Source organism: Oryctolagus cuniculus, chromosome 7 (genome assembly GCF_051225735.1).
Source record: "Oryctolagus cuniculus isolate XC-2025 breed Fujian yellow rabbit chromosome 7, ASM5122573v1, whole genome shotgun sequence".
Classification (NCBI taxonomy): Eukaryota; Metazoa; Chordata; class Mammalia; order Lagomorpha; family Leporidae; genus Oryctolagus; species Oryctolagus cuniculus.
Window position 1 is genome coordinate 118,991,921 of NC_142873.1, and position 14,471 is coordinate 119,006,391.

Here is a 14,471-nt window from a genome sequence, read left to right on the forward strand (position 1 = left end):
CAGGGTCTGTGTTGGCAGGAAGCTGGATTAGAGGGAGGTGGGACTTGAACCCAGGCACTCCAGTATGGGATGTGGGTGTCCGAAGCCGCATCTTAACCACTGCACCAAATGCCCACCCAGTGAAGTCTGTATTTTTATTGTCAGTTTATTGTGAAGAAACGTGCAGAGTGACCTGCCCGAGTTGCACTGTTACTGACTGGGCCAAGGTTTGGCCCCGGCTGCCCTAGCCCTTTAGCCTGTGCTCCTCCGGGATGCCTCTCACTGGGAGCCTCTGTCCAGAATTCATTTCACAGAGCAGGAAGCTGAGTCCTCCCAGGGCACGTAGCAAAGTGAGTCCTGAACCATTTAGGACTGAAGAAGTTTCCAGCTCAATAAAAAATTCAGGCACTGGAGACCAGGGGGTCCAGGGCCAGGGAGCGGGCAGGTGGTGGTGGCTGCCTAGGAGGGGTTGGTCCAGGGTCAGAGGGGAAAGTGCTGTGGTCAGTTAGTGCTGTGGATCCTGGGGCACGGTGAGGAGGGAGGACCCGTGCTCAGTGGTTAGGAGAGCAGGAATGCGCCTGCAGGGAGCACTGCTTTATGGCCGATACTGTCAATCTTTGCACTCTGCCCTCATTGAGAAGGCGCACCGGGCTAGGATGGAGTCGCTCAATCGCTCAGTCGCTCAGTCTGGCCCCGAGCCCACCACTCAACCCACTGGAGCCTGTGCACTTCTGGTAGAGATACCCACCGTGTCTGACCTTACCCAGCTTCCAAGACTCTCTCAGGCCGTCCCAGATAGGGACAAGCTTTGAAAAGGCCAGGCTCACAGAACACAAGCCAGGGATCACTGTTACAGTGAGCGGTGCCCAGCACTTGTCTGCGGGCTCATCACAATGCCCTCTGTCATTGCAGCTGAATAGCATCGGCAATTACTACAAGCCGTGGTTCTTCAAACACGTGGAGAACTACCTGAAGACAAACAAAGAGGGCCTGGAATACATCCCCTTGAGGCACTACTACCACCGCCACACACGCAGCATCTTCTGGGAGCTCCAGGTGAGGCGGGCGGGCGGCTTCCGGCTCCTCTCAGCCACCTAGACAGGGAGCCAAGGGCCCACGGTAGGAGCTGGAAGGTGGTTGTTTCCTGCTGAGGGGCCCGACCCCCAAGCACCTGCCTGGGACCTGGTGGGTGACAGGCATACTTGAAGTACAAGCCCCATCTGGGCTGTCTCCTGGGGGGCACCCTGTCCTGTGTTTCTAGAAGTCACTCTTCACCCTTTGGGTCCATGTGGCTGACGTGGAAATGAGCATTGCATGTGAGCTGCTGTCCAGGGTAGCTCTTCTGCATCTGTTGTACAAATTTTGTCCTACGATGAGCTTCACTGTTACTAAATGAACCCACTGCCATGCCCTCCTCCTAACCAGGTGTGCTTTCTAACGCCAACCTTGGGTGGACCAGTACGGGGGTCATGGGGCTGTGTTGGGGACCTCCCTGTGTGCTGGCCCTGCTCTCCTCCCCTCTGCTGGGCCTGGAGCTTGGGGTCTCCACACATGCTGGCTTCCCCTGGAGTCAGGCTGCCTCATGCTCCAGGGCCCCTTGGAAGCTGTGGGCTGCCTGGGGAGGGAGGGAGCAGGCAGTGTCCAGCTGAGGACCTCCCAGAGCCCAGGACCTGACTAACCTAAATGGAACCATTGTCAAGTGCACAGGTCAGGGGAAGTGAGCACGCTCATGGGTTATACAGCTGCCACCTCTCTCTAGTTCCAAACATTTTCATCACCCCAGAAGGACCCTTGTACACATAAAGCAGTCACCCCTTCTGCAGCTGGTGGCAGCCACCAGTTCACTTTCTGTCTCTGGATTTGTCTGTTCTGGATGTCTCCTACAAATGGGATCACACGGTGCCTCTTGTGACTGACCACTGCCCCTAATGTTTTCCAGTTTCTCACTTCTTTTTATGGCTTGTATGGGAGGCCCACGTTTTGTTTTCCCACTCTCCTGGTGATGGACATTTGGGTTGTTTTGACCTTCTGCCTGTTGTGAATAGTGCTGCCGTGGACATTCGTGTCCACAGTTGCCCTCGAGAGCCAGTCTTCAGTTCTGGGTCACTGCCCCCAGCAGGGTTGCTGGACCTGTGGTAGGGCTCTTTCTGACTCACTGAGGAGCCAGGTCTTTCCCCAGCAGCACCCCATTTTACGTTCCCACCATGGATGAGTGTTGCAGCTTTTCTGCATTCTCACCCACACTTGTTACGTTTTGGTTTTTAAATTACTACTAGTGTCATTATAGCCATCATAGGTATAAAGTGGGTGGTGTCTCCCTGTGGTTTGGATTTGCACTTTCCTAATGGCTAATGGTGTCAAGCATCATTTCATGTGCTTGGTTGGCCATTGTATGTCTTTTTTGGAGAAGTGTCTATAACATGTCCTTTGCCCTTTTTTGAAAAGATGTATTTATTTGAAAGACAGAATGACAAAGAGGAAGAGGCAGGGGGGAGAGAGAGAGAGAATCTCCCATATGCTGGTTCACTCCTCAAGTGGCTGAACAGCTGGGTCTGGGCCAGGCCACAGCCAGGAGCCAGGCAGACACTCCATCATGGTCTCCCACGTGGGCCATCCTCTGCTGCTTTTGCAGGTACATTAGCAGGGAGCTGGATCAGAAGTGGAACACCCAGGACTTGAACCCGCACTCCAGTGTGGGATGTCAGCCTCACAGGAGGATGTGTATAACTCAATGCCCCACAACTCTGGGTCCCTGCTTTGCCCATTTTTATTTGGGTTTTTTTATTGTTGAGCCCCAAGAATTCTTTACGCAGTCTATGTACTAGATCCTAATCATATCCATAATTTGCAGCTATTTTCTCTGATTCTGTATGTTTTCTTTTTCTTTTAAAATTTATGTATTTATTTGAGAGGCAGAGTGACAGAGAGAGAGGTCTTCCATCTGCTGGTTCATTCCCCAAACGGCCACTACGGCCAGAGGTGGGCTGATCCAAAGCCAGGAGCTTCTTCCTGATCTCCCACGTGGGTGCAGAGGCCCAAGCGCTGGGGTTATCAATCACTGCCTTCCCACATACATTAGCAGGAAACTGTATGAGAAGTAAAGCAGGCAAGACTCGAATTGGCACTGCAGCATGGGATATCTGCGTCACAAGTGGTGGTTTAACCAGTTGTACCACAATCTTGACCCCAGAGATTTAGCTATTAGGTTTACATTTAGATTGTTGGCCCATTTGAGTTCACGTCTGTTGCACTCTGAGGTAGTGAAACATTCTTCCACACATGTTCCCAGAGGTCCCAGCAGGGCTGTTCGTGTTGGAGAAACAGCAGGAAGGCTGCTCACCTGGAGCTGTGGATCCAGAGGCTAGATCGTGCGGCTCCTAGGCCAAGGAGGGACTTGATATTTTATTCCATGTGTGATAGGAAGCCAGGGAAGGCTTTGAGCAGGAAAGCGACGTGGCTGTAGTTTTGTTTAAAAGACTTTAACTTTGACAGCTGGATGGAGAGGGGATGGGGTGAGGATTGGGCAGGAGGAGAAGGAGGGGGATGCTATCCAGGGTGACAGCAGTGGAAGAGGGAAGAAGTGTCCAGCCTGGGAAGTACCTTGAAGCTTGAGCCAACCAACGGGACTTCAGATTGGCTGTGTGTGTGATCCCAAGGGTGGGCACCCAAAAATTGGCTGAAAGGACACAACCCGTGACTGGCATGGGCGCCATGGGGTGAGGTCTGGGCGTGTCAGTGTGAGATGCCTTTCTGCCCGGCAGGTAGACACTCGGAGGCAGCGGGCTGTGTGTGTCCGCACTGGTTCAGCAGAGGCTGAGGCTGCAAGTGTCCAGGCAGGCACAAGCAGCAGAGACCTGTTAAATGCAGCCGCGGGAGCAGCTGAGCGAGGGCAGATGGGGGACGGAGGTGAAAGCCCTCAGCTCTGAGCCACCCTCAGGTCAGGGGAGGGGAGCCAGCTGTGAAGAGGAGAAGGCGCTGCCAGAGAAAAGCCGGGGGACTGTGGCATCCCAGGGCCCAGGAAGACTGGGTCAAAAGGCAGAGATGGACAGCTGTGTCAAAGGCTGCTGAGTGAGATGAGGACAGGGCTGGACCTCTGCTCAGCCACGGGAGGTCATCCTTGACCCTGAGCAACTGAAATGAAACCAGTGGCTTTGAGAGCAAACTGGAAACAGGAAGTTTGGAGAGTGGAAAAAAACCATCTGAGAAGCTCCCTTTAACAGAGAAATAGTGTGGCAGCTGGCGGGCTGGGAGGGGGAGGATTGAGAGAAGACAGCTCATGTGTGGTTGTTTCAAGACGGGAGAGCTGCCAGCATGTTCTGTGACGCAGGAACGACCCAGTGGAGAGGAGACGGGCCATGCTATAGGGCGGAGTCTGGCGTAGGGCATGGGGCCAACTCCTGTGCTGCCTTTTGGTGGGAGCCTAGACAGGACGGAGGTAGAACAAATGAGTGCAGGTGCTACAAATGGGAGCGTGATTTGGGGGTGGGAGTTCCCTTCAAGTCGCTTCTGATTTTTCACTGAAATAGGAAGCAAGGATTGTGGGGTTGTTGCAAGTTCAGGGCCTTGCAGTCTAGTAGGACAGAGGTGCCCAAGAGCCCAAGACAAGGTGCCCTGATCAAGGTCTAGGGCAGCAGGAAAGCCAGGGCTGGAGGAGGGAAGAAGGGGCAGTGAGGCTCCCTGTAGTGCCTGGCTGCATGTGTCGGCTGCACAGGAGTGAAGCTGGGGACACGGGGCCCACAGTCACTAAGAGAGAGGAGGGTGAGTGATGGATGGGGCAGACAGAGGCAGGAAAGGAGAGGGGCAGGGCACGGTGTGTAAAACGTGAACTTTGGGCCAGCCTTGTGCACTGATTACAGCGCCAGCATCCCTTATCTGGGTACTGGTTCCAGTCCCGGCTGCTGCACTTTCAATCCAGCTCCCTGATAATGGGCTTGGGAAAACAGTGGAAGATGGCCCAAGTACTTGCACCCCCACCAGCCACATGGGAGACCCGGATAGAGTTCCTGGCTCTTGGTTTCAGCCTGATCCAGACCTTGCTGTTGTGGGCATTTGGGGAGTGAACCAGCAGAGAGATTTCTCTCTCTCTCACGTTCTCTCTGCCTTTCAAATAAATAAATCTTAAAAAAAAAAAAAAAAAAAAAAAAAAACAAACCACGAATTTGCCGAGCCTGAGCCTGGAAAGGGAGTGGTTTCAGCTGATACCTTGGGCCATTTTTAGGGAAAAAAATGCAAGTGGCTTTTTAAACATAAGGGAAATGATGCAGTGTCACTCGTTAGGTTTCCCCCATGAGAGTGGGATAACAGGCGTACACATGTGCAGCCCCGTGCAGGCCAGGGTTGGCGCAGCGCCATTCGCCCCATCACCTGGGAGAGTAGTGTCCTCTAGAACTGCACGCACCGTCTGGAGCTTCTTCCAGGTCCGGGAGTTTCTCCTGCTGCTACGTGTGCATAGGAATGGGTGGAGATGCCTGTAGACAGGTGGTCTTGGGAATAACTGGAAGTAAGCTAAGCGTCCCTCTGTGTAAAACCACTCCGTTACAGTGCATCCGTGCAATAGAGCAAGCACCAGGAGCGTCTGTGGAAAGGGCCGGGGGCCACAGTCCCGCTGTGTGGTCCATGAGGTGCCTCTACATTCTGAAAACAGCCATGTGCAGGACGTAAATGAACAGATGCCACTGTGTTCCCGTGAAACTTAAGAGTCCTTATTTGTGTATTTATTTTATCTGAAAGGGAGAGAGACCAAGAAAGCTCTTCTGTCCACTGATTCACTCTCCAAATGCCTGCAACAGCCAAGGCTGAGACAGGCTGAAGCCAGGAGCCTGGAACTCAGTCCTGGTTTCTCACATGGGTGGCAGGAATCCAAGTACTTGAGCCATCACCTGCTGTCTCCCCGGGTTGCACATTAGCAGGAAACTGGGATCAGGAGCAGAGTGGGGACTCAAACCCAGATACTCCCATGTGGGATGCAGATGTCCCCAGCAGCATGTTAACTGCTGTGCCAAGCACAACTTTCCTTAGGAAAACAGGCAGGCTTAGTTGGCGGGCCCGGTGCAGGCATGCCGACAGCACCGCGGTGCTCTGTGTTGACGCACAGGGCCTGGCAACGAGCAGGGAGTTGCGAGAGGCTGCCGTTCCCGGGGCTTTTGTTCGTTTTCCTCAGAACTCTGCTGCTTGTCTGTGCATCACGTGTCCCCGGAAGGTGCACAAATAACGCGTGAGAATGGTTGCCCTTGGTGGGGGCTAAGGGGACAGAGGTCAGCCTGGGAGGAGGCGAGGGGAGGCTTCACCTCGGCGCAGTTGGGATTCCTGCTGGGGAGTGTCCTGGCTCTTTCTCAGCTGCCCCAGGAAGCCTGCCCTTGTGGGGGTGGTCAGAGGTCGGAGGAGGTGGTTACAGCGGAGGGAGGAGAGTCTCCCAACCTGTGCGGCTTAGTGCGCTAGCTTCTTTGGGAAGCTGCCTCCGCCTCTTTCTGCCCAGCTCCTCCTCCCCTGGGCTAGTGAGCATCCTCTGGGGTGGGGAGGACAAAGCCTCTGTTATCTAGTATCCCCAGCACCCTGCACAGAACCCGGTGCTGACCTCCTGAGCACCTTGTAATTGATCAGTGAGTGAACCAATGTCCTTGGGCTCCAGGGGCTCTGAGGATGGGGTGCCGGGAAGATGATGGTGAGCAGGGAGGCATCCTCTTCCCTGGGCGGGGGAGGGTAGGATTGCCAGCCGGCAGGTGCAACAGAGGAGCTGAAGCGTGGGGGCATCGCTGGGAAGCAGCTGCTCCTCCGTCCTCCCCGGCAGGGGTTGCTGGAGGCAGGGGAGTGGCAGGCTGCAAACAGCGAGCAACGAGCAACGCAGACCAACTGGGTGCTTGTCAGCTGAACACTGTCCTTGCTGTGTGGCCTTGGGGAAGTTGCTTAAGTGCTCTGAGTGTCTGTCTTCCTGAATTAGCATTAATCTCTCAAACATTTATGAACACCTGCTCGGGGCCAGCCACTCTGACCTCACCAGCTAGAGCAAGGACTGTACCTACCTCATCATTTTGCTCCAGGCACTGGCCTGGGTGCCTCTCATTTGGAATTTTTATTGTCCTCCAAATTCCCATGCTATAGCTAAGGAAGCTGAGCTCAGAGAAGTTAGTAAGTAGCCCAAGTTGGTCGTAGCTGGTAAATGCCGGAGCTGAGAACCAAGCCCAGATGCAGCTGTTAGAGTCCCAGGCACGGCCACACTGCCCTGGCCTCCGGGCTCGCGGGCCAGCTCCCTCACTGCTCCCTTCCCTGCACCCCCGCCTGTTGTCTTTCAGGATATCATCCCCTTTGGCAACAACCCCGTCTTCCGCTACCTCTTTGGTTGGATGGTGCCGCCCAAGATCTCCCTCCTGAAGCTGACCCAGGGCGAGACCCTGCGCAAGCTGTACGAGCAGCACCATGTGGTGCAGGACATGCTGGTGCCCATGAAGTGCCTGCCGCAGGCGCTGCACACCTTCCACAATGACATCCACGTGAGCACTTGCCCTCCGGGCCTCAGTTGCCTTGTCTCCTAACCTGCTGAGGCCTCGGCCAATTCAGGGATGACCCTGGTGGGCGGGGAGGTCGAAAGGCCTGGCAGCAGCACTTCCATGAACTGCCTGGCTTGTGTCCTCCGGCTGGCAGAGTCAGGGTGTTCTCAGCCAGGCCTGGGCAGGCCGGGGTGAAGCCAGGAGCAGCCAGAGCTGGGGCCCAGGAAGCCGTTGCAGAGCCTTCCTTTGGGTGGGTCTGAAGGAGCCAGCTGTGAGCCTATGGGCTAAAAAGCACTGACGCCCAGCACTCTGGTCTCCCCAGGTCTACCCCATCTGGCTGTGCCCATTCATCCTGCCCAGCCAGCCGGGCATGGTGCACCCCAAGGGGGACGAGACCGAGCTCTATGTCGACATCGGTGCATACGGGGAACCACGCGTGAAACACTTTGATGCGAGTTCCTGCATGAGACAGCTGGAGAAGTTTGTCCGGAGTGTGCATGGGTGAGTGACCTGGGAGTCTGCCCCTGGCTGCCCCTGGGAGTGCGGTCAGCTCCAGGGCAAGCACCAGAAGCCCAGGCTAGACCAGCTAGTTGCCTAGTGTGCCCCTAGCTGGGCAGCCTCTGATGGGGCTGTCGCTGTGGAAGACAGAGCAGGTGGAATCACAGGAATGCAGGTCCCTCTTCTTCCTGCCCCCCTCCTCCAGGGAGTAGCCCACATCCTCCCAGGGGTCAGAAACCTCGCCTCCCCACAGAGCAAGTGACAGGTGTGGTTTTAGGTATTCAGGGGCCGCTGCCCCAGACTGACAGGCCAGAGCTCAGGAGGAAGAAACTGAGACTGAAGACCCCCAGGAGGCATGGGACAGGGAATAGAACCAACTCCTGCCCCATAGGACACAGGCGAATCTTGATGGGGACTGACAGAAGCCAGGAAATGAGAACCCCGTATGATCCCATGCACAGAACATTCCAGAAAGCGCACAGGAACCCTTCAGTGGACACAGTAGTCAGCGGTTACCTGGGGGCACGCAGGACAGTGCGGGGAGGAGGAGAGCCCAGGGGATGGTGGAGGCCTGGCTTCCTGGTTGCCTAAGGACATCCAGGTTGTAAGATCGTGTACCTTAAGTACCCGTGGTTTATTGAACACCCATGAAAGATGAAGATCGGACTAGGAGCAGCGGGAGAAGTCCGGCAGTCTAAGCCCTGCTGTGGACTCGGCCACCCTATTAAGCCACATCATCACCCCAGAGACACCCGAGCGAGTGGGTCCCCAGGGCAGGTGCCCCAAAAAGGTCCTGCTGAAGCATGGCCTGAGCTGCAGAGGCCTCCTGGTGCCCCCTGCCAGTGCCCTCACCCCCTCCGCCCTCCCCTCCAGGTTCCAGATGCTCTATGCTGACTGCTACATGAACCGGGAGGAGTTCTGGGAGATGTTTGATGGCTCCTTGTACCACAAGCTGCGGAAGCAGCTCAACTGCGAGGGCGCCTTCCCCGAGGTCTACGACAAGATCTGCAAGGCCGCGAGGCACTGAGCCAGGCCGCCTGTGTGGACACGGACATGTCTTCCTGCTGCCCTGGCTCAGCTGCTTTCCCGGATCCACAGTTTCACAAAGAAACCCCTCCAGAAATCCCACCCGGACAGCCCCTCGGGGGGCGGCCCAGGCAGGTGGAAAGAATGTGGGATGGGTAGCCAGACAAACCCGAGCCTGGTCCCGGTGTAGCTGCTCTTTAGCTCTGTGACTCTGGCTGTCACCTGCCCCCTCTGAGCCCCAGCCTGCATCTGGAAAGGGGTCATAATACCTACCTGCAGGTGGCCACCACCAAGCCACGCACTGCCCCACTGACGGCGCTGCATGCACAGTAGCTATGATTACTGCTTCCCGTCAGCATCGCCTCTTGACTCAAGTGCTTTGGCTTCAGCTGTTGAGTCAAGCCAGGCTCCCCGTTAGGTCACCTGTGCCCAGGTTTGGCTGGAATGATGAAGGCATGCCCCAAAGGTGCATCGCCCTTGCCTGAGTCAGCCAGAAAGCCCCCTGTGGGGAGCAGGAGGGCGACACCCGGGGCAGGCAGGCCCAGATGTGCTGTGCCAAAGCCAGGTCTGATTCCAAAGTTCTCTGCCCCTTCCTCTGCTCTCGGGCCTGCTGGCCCTCCCAGCCGCCGCTGAGCCGCTCAGACACCCTTGGAGGACGTCTCAAAGTTGAATCCTGGCCCAGCCTTGGCCCAGGGTGCCCAGGTGGAGAGCAGGTCCCAGCTCTGAATTGGAGCCAGAGCCCCTGGGGTCCTCCTCCAGGCTGCTGCTTGTCCCCAGAACTGTCAGGGGCAGGGCGGGGGCGGGGAGGGGCCTGCAGCCGTGGGAAGTGGAGTCTGCCACCCTCGTGTTTCTGTGAGGATTTCACGGTGGGGCTGGAAGAAAGCGTGGCAGCGTGGGTTCTCCCATCACTCATCCCCTTGTTTTCTTTCTCCCTCACCGCCCGCTGTAGTTAATTTCAGTGCCTTACAAATCCTAAGCTCAGAGAAAAGTTCACTCCAATTCCGTTCCAGAGGGAAGGGAGCCTCCCTGGGCCCTTCCTCCTCCCCGTGTTAGCGAAGCTTGGTTGTTTATGCAGCTCCATCCTAAGAACTGCCCAGCCGCGGCTCAAAGTCCCGAATCTGAGGAGGCATCATGTCCCTGAAGGGCAGCTGGAACCCAGGGAGCAGCTTCCTTCTCTGTCCCTTGGGCACAGATCACACCTCCCCGGGGCCTCTGGCCGGCTCGGCCGCCATGGCTTCAGACCCCATGGCAAGCCTCGTGCTGCGAGTCCGGGGAAGCACGGATGGCCAGGTGGACGCTTGGGGGTGTCCCTCCCTTGAGGTCCTTTCTGCAGCCAGCTCCCCTCTCATTTTCAGGAAGGACCCAGCCTCGCCCATTTGGCCTCTAGTTAGCAAAGCACGTGAAATGCGTCGGTAGCTCTCACCTCAGTGCTCAGCGTAATGACTCTGCCGCTGCAGATGAATGGCTAGCACCAGTAGGTAGGTGAACCCAACACTTGGCCAGCGGAGCCACCAGGGCCGCCGCCAGAGATGCTGGCAGGTTCTGTTGTCCTTAGTCCTGTCACCAAGCTCCAGCGCCTCACCGGTCTTCCCCGGGACCTGGGCGTGGAAGGAAAGGCATCTGGGAATCGCAGCAGCCTCGTGTTGCTCCAGTTACGCCTCGCCTGGCGAGAGGCAGTTTTGCAGGCGTGGGGAGCTCAGCTCTGGCCTCTTGTAGCCAGGCCCGGGGTGGGGTGGCTTTGGGTGGAGTTAGGCGTAGTGCCAGGGAGCCGTGCACGAGGAAAGCAACAGAGAAGGCCTCTCCCTCCAGAGCCCTGCGTTTCCTGGCTGCAAGGAAACCCTGTAAAATCAAGACTGTAGCCAGTTTTTTTGGCTGGAAGCTTGCATAATTGGCTGTTTCGGGAAGGGAAGGGTGGGGTGGGTGTGGCAGTGTGTGGTGTGTGATTTTTGTATTTTCTTTGGTCAGGGGGACCAAGGAGAAAGGCATGAGTCTTCCCCCATCGGGCTCTCACAGCTGCAGGCTTTGCGACTTCTCTAGCATCCAGGCCTCTGGCTGTGGGGCTGCTGCTTCTGTACAAATAAAAGTGTGACCTGGAAGCCTTGTTGTTTCTTGCTCGGCGGACCAGAGTGGGGTCAGATGAGGGTTCAGGTGTCCTCCTTGAACCCGTGGGACCATGGACAAAGGCTGAAAGATCACAGTGGGGGGGATGCAGGGGGCATAGGAGATGACAAGTTCATTTCCATCACTGTCCCAGAGTGATCCCACCATCTGCAAGGTGGAGAACAGGGTGTGGGAGGGGGCAGGAGTCAGGGGAGAGGAAGTCAGAGTGGGGTCTTGGCTTTGACACTGACTGTGATCAACCCGTTTTGGCCAGTTCCTCCTCTGAGGTATTTTTCTCAGCTGCCATTCTACCATACTCCTCCCTGCAAGACAGGTGTGCCCCTGTGGCAGGAGCATTCTCCAGTGGGGTGTGAACAGAAATGGAACCGGAACCGCCAGTGACAACCAGGCCATACGTGATGAACCCTGGGGTGGAGGAGACCAGATCTCAGAGTCTGTGGAGAGTTGCCCACCAGCCTCGACTGGCTGGTCTGGGAGCAACAAATAAATTTGTACTTGACCCACTACACGTTCAGGACTGCGTTAGAGTAGTTGAGTGCCCCCTAACTGTTGTAGGATGTAAGGCTTCCATGAGCAGAGACGAGTTCAGTTTTATGCAAAGCCATGTGCAATGGACATTTTCTTGAAATAAGTGATGTGTGAGTCCCATCCCAAGGCTATGGGGAAGGCCCTCTTCAGGAAATTCCTTTCCCATCTTTCCCATTCATTCCATTTCTCAAATTGAATGTTAATATATGTGTGTTTTAAGATTTTATTTGAGGGGACCGGCGCCGTGGCTCACTTGGTTAATCCTCCACCTGCAGCTCCAGCATCCCGTATGGGCACTGGGTTCTAGTCCCGGCTGCTCCTCTTCCAGTCCAGCTCTCTGCTGTGGCCCAAGAGGGCAGTGGAGGATGGCCCAGGTGCTTGGGCCCTGCACCCACATGGGAGACTAGGAAGAAGCAGTTGGTTCCTGGCTTGATTGGCACAGCGCCAGCTGTAGCGGCCATTTGGGGAGTGAACCAACAGAAAGAAGACTTTTCCCTCTGTCTCTCTCTGTCTACATAAAAAAAAAAATTTTTTTTATTTGAAAATTAAGTTACAGAGACAGAGATCTTCCATCCGATAGTTCACTCCCCAAATGGCTGCAACAGCCAGAGCTGGGCCAATCAGGAACTTCTTCCAGGTCTCCCACATGGCTGCAGGGGACCAAGCACTTGGGCCATCTTCCACTGCTTTCCCAAGCCATTAGCAGAGAGCTGGATCAGAAGTGGAACAACTGGGACACAAATCGGTGTCCATACCGGATGCGGGCACTGCAGGCGGAGGCTTAGCCCACTACGCCACAGCAGCAGACCCTGTTCTGTGTTTTTAAAGGGGAAATGTACTTTAAGATAGCTTTGGGTGTTTAAGGCCAAGATATCACCTTACATTGGAATAGCACACAGCACAATATCTTCTTTAATCCTCACAATCAAAAGTCCATTTCTATTCCCATTTTACAGGAGAGGAAAGTGAGGCTCAAAAGAGATCAAGTGATTTGCCTAAAAGCCATGAACCTGTTAATGAGTTAAGCAGGATGCAGCCTCCCAACATCACAGTGCTTCACCAGCCCACACCTGAGCTAACAATGCAGGCCTAGAAAGCGAAGTGAGGTCCTGTGGCCACGTGCCACGTGTGGCAGGTGGCCGGGGTCGCTGCACGGGACTCAGCTCAAGCAGGCGCTCAGCAGTGCATGGTCTTCGGTGCAGAGCAGTGCCTTGTGTGAGGAGCCCCTCCTGCCCACCCAGACCCTTATCCCGCATGGGAACGTCCAACAGTCGGTTTTCCAAAAGCTCCCTCACGCACACACACTACAGAGAAGCAGTGTTCCAGAAACGGGTTTCTCAGTTTTGTCGTATTGAGCTGGCCCCACAGGTCTCACCCTGCATGACTGCTAATCACTGCAGGTGACAGCCCCGGCGTGCCATGGTGAGAAAGGTTATGACGCCATGTTGGGCTCCAGGAGGTCATGTTTTGATGGTGTTAAGATGATTGGGCAGAGACCTAAAAATTACTGAATCCCCTTCTCAGCACTCCTCCTCCCCATGGGATTCCTTAGCGAGCAGATCCCAGGAAGGCTTTTTTAAGTGGGGCATTTACCAGCGGGGCTGGTGCCTGGGAGCCCAACCACAGCTCCTTGGGAAGCCAAGCTGGGGTTCTGGACTGCACAGAACCTTGGTGCTTGCCACCTCTGCTCCATTCCCTGACTCCAGATCTGATCGCAGGTATAATCCTTAAATCTGAATCAACTGACTCCGGGCCTGAGGCCAGGGGCCAGGCAGCAAGACCTGTGAGAGGAGGCAGAGGAGAAAGAGAGTGCCTGAGGGACCTTGGCTGGGTCTATGAACTTGGCCATGGGCAGGAGGATGTTGAGAGGTAGGAGGAAGGTGGCCAGGCCAGCAATCTGTCCTCCACCTGATCTGGAGGCTGAAAGTAGAAGAGAACTGGCACACATGACCTTGGAGCTACCAGTCACCCCACCCACAAACCTGAAGTCAACTGCCCTGGAGGAGGAGTGAGAACGTTCCCCGGGGAGGGGCTCATGGTATGCCAGGGCTAGCTTGGTCTGCGTACAAGAGCCGGTGTGCACACCTCCTGCCACTTCCACGTTCGGTGATGGCAGCCTGAAATCCCTGTCGTGCCAGAGGAATTGGCAAACACTGCCAACCAGGGTTTGCTTTGTCCTGGTGTTGTATTAGGGTTATCGAGAGAAACCCTAATACACCAGGACACACACACCTGCTGGCCTGGTGAAGCCAAAGGGCAGCCGTGGTGGGGCACAGGAAGGCTCCTCTGAAGAGCCAGGAAGCAGAGAGAGGCTGGCCCAATGACATCTAGAACCTATCGTCTCCCAGGAACTACCTTCTGAGGACACACCCCCTAAGGCCCATCAGGGGGTGCTCCTCTCAGGAGCACCAGTTTCTGGCTTTGGCACATTACCATCTGCAGGAGTTCGGGAGCCAAAACACAGAAGCAAGCACTGGGCTTGCTGAGGCCAGCGCAGGTGTGGTGCAGCCCACAGCCGTAAGGATCCAGAACCTGAGTTCTGAGCAACAAGGGCTCAGCAGAGGCCCCGGTCGCTGACCCGGCCGCTCGGCCCTGGGAAGGGTGGACTCAGGTATAAAAGCCAAGGAAGGCACCATACAGTATTCATGGCCACCAGGACTGTCGCCCTCAGCTGTTGACGGGAACCCAATGCAGCCAAGAAAAGCCTCTCTCTTTTTTATTTATTGATTTCTATTTTAGTTGAGTGATGGACAGAAACTCCTATCTGCTGGTTCACTCCCCACATGCCTGCAACAATGGGCTGGGCCAGGCTGAGACCAAGAGCCCGGAGCTCCA

The 14,471-nt window shown here is 55.8% G+C and overlaps 1 protein-coding gene across 1 annotated transcript in view; it reads left to right on the forward strand.

Moving 5' to 3' along the window:
* Positions 1-11,083, forward strand: part of DHCR24 (24-dehydrocholesterol reductase) — a 32,994-nt gene extending 21,911 nt beyond the window's left edge. Inside the window, exons 6-9 of the mRNA XM_002715960.6 lie at positions 892-1,035; positions 7,269-7,466; positions 7,786-7,964; positions 8,835-11,083. Of these exons, the coding sequence (XP_002716006.4) occupies positions 892-1,035; positions 7,269-7,466; positions 7,786-7,964; positions 8,835-8,988 (675 nt within the window). The 3' untranslated portion in view covers positions 8,989-11,083. The remainder of the gene's footprint in view (positions 1-891; positions 1,036-7,268; positions 7,467-7,785; positions 7,965-8,834) is intronic.
* Positions 11,084-14,471: the final 3,388 nt, after the last annotated feature.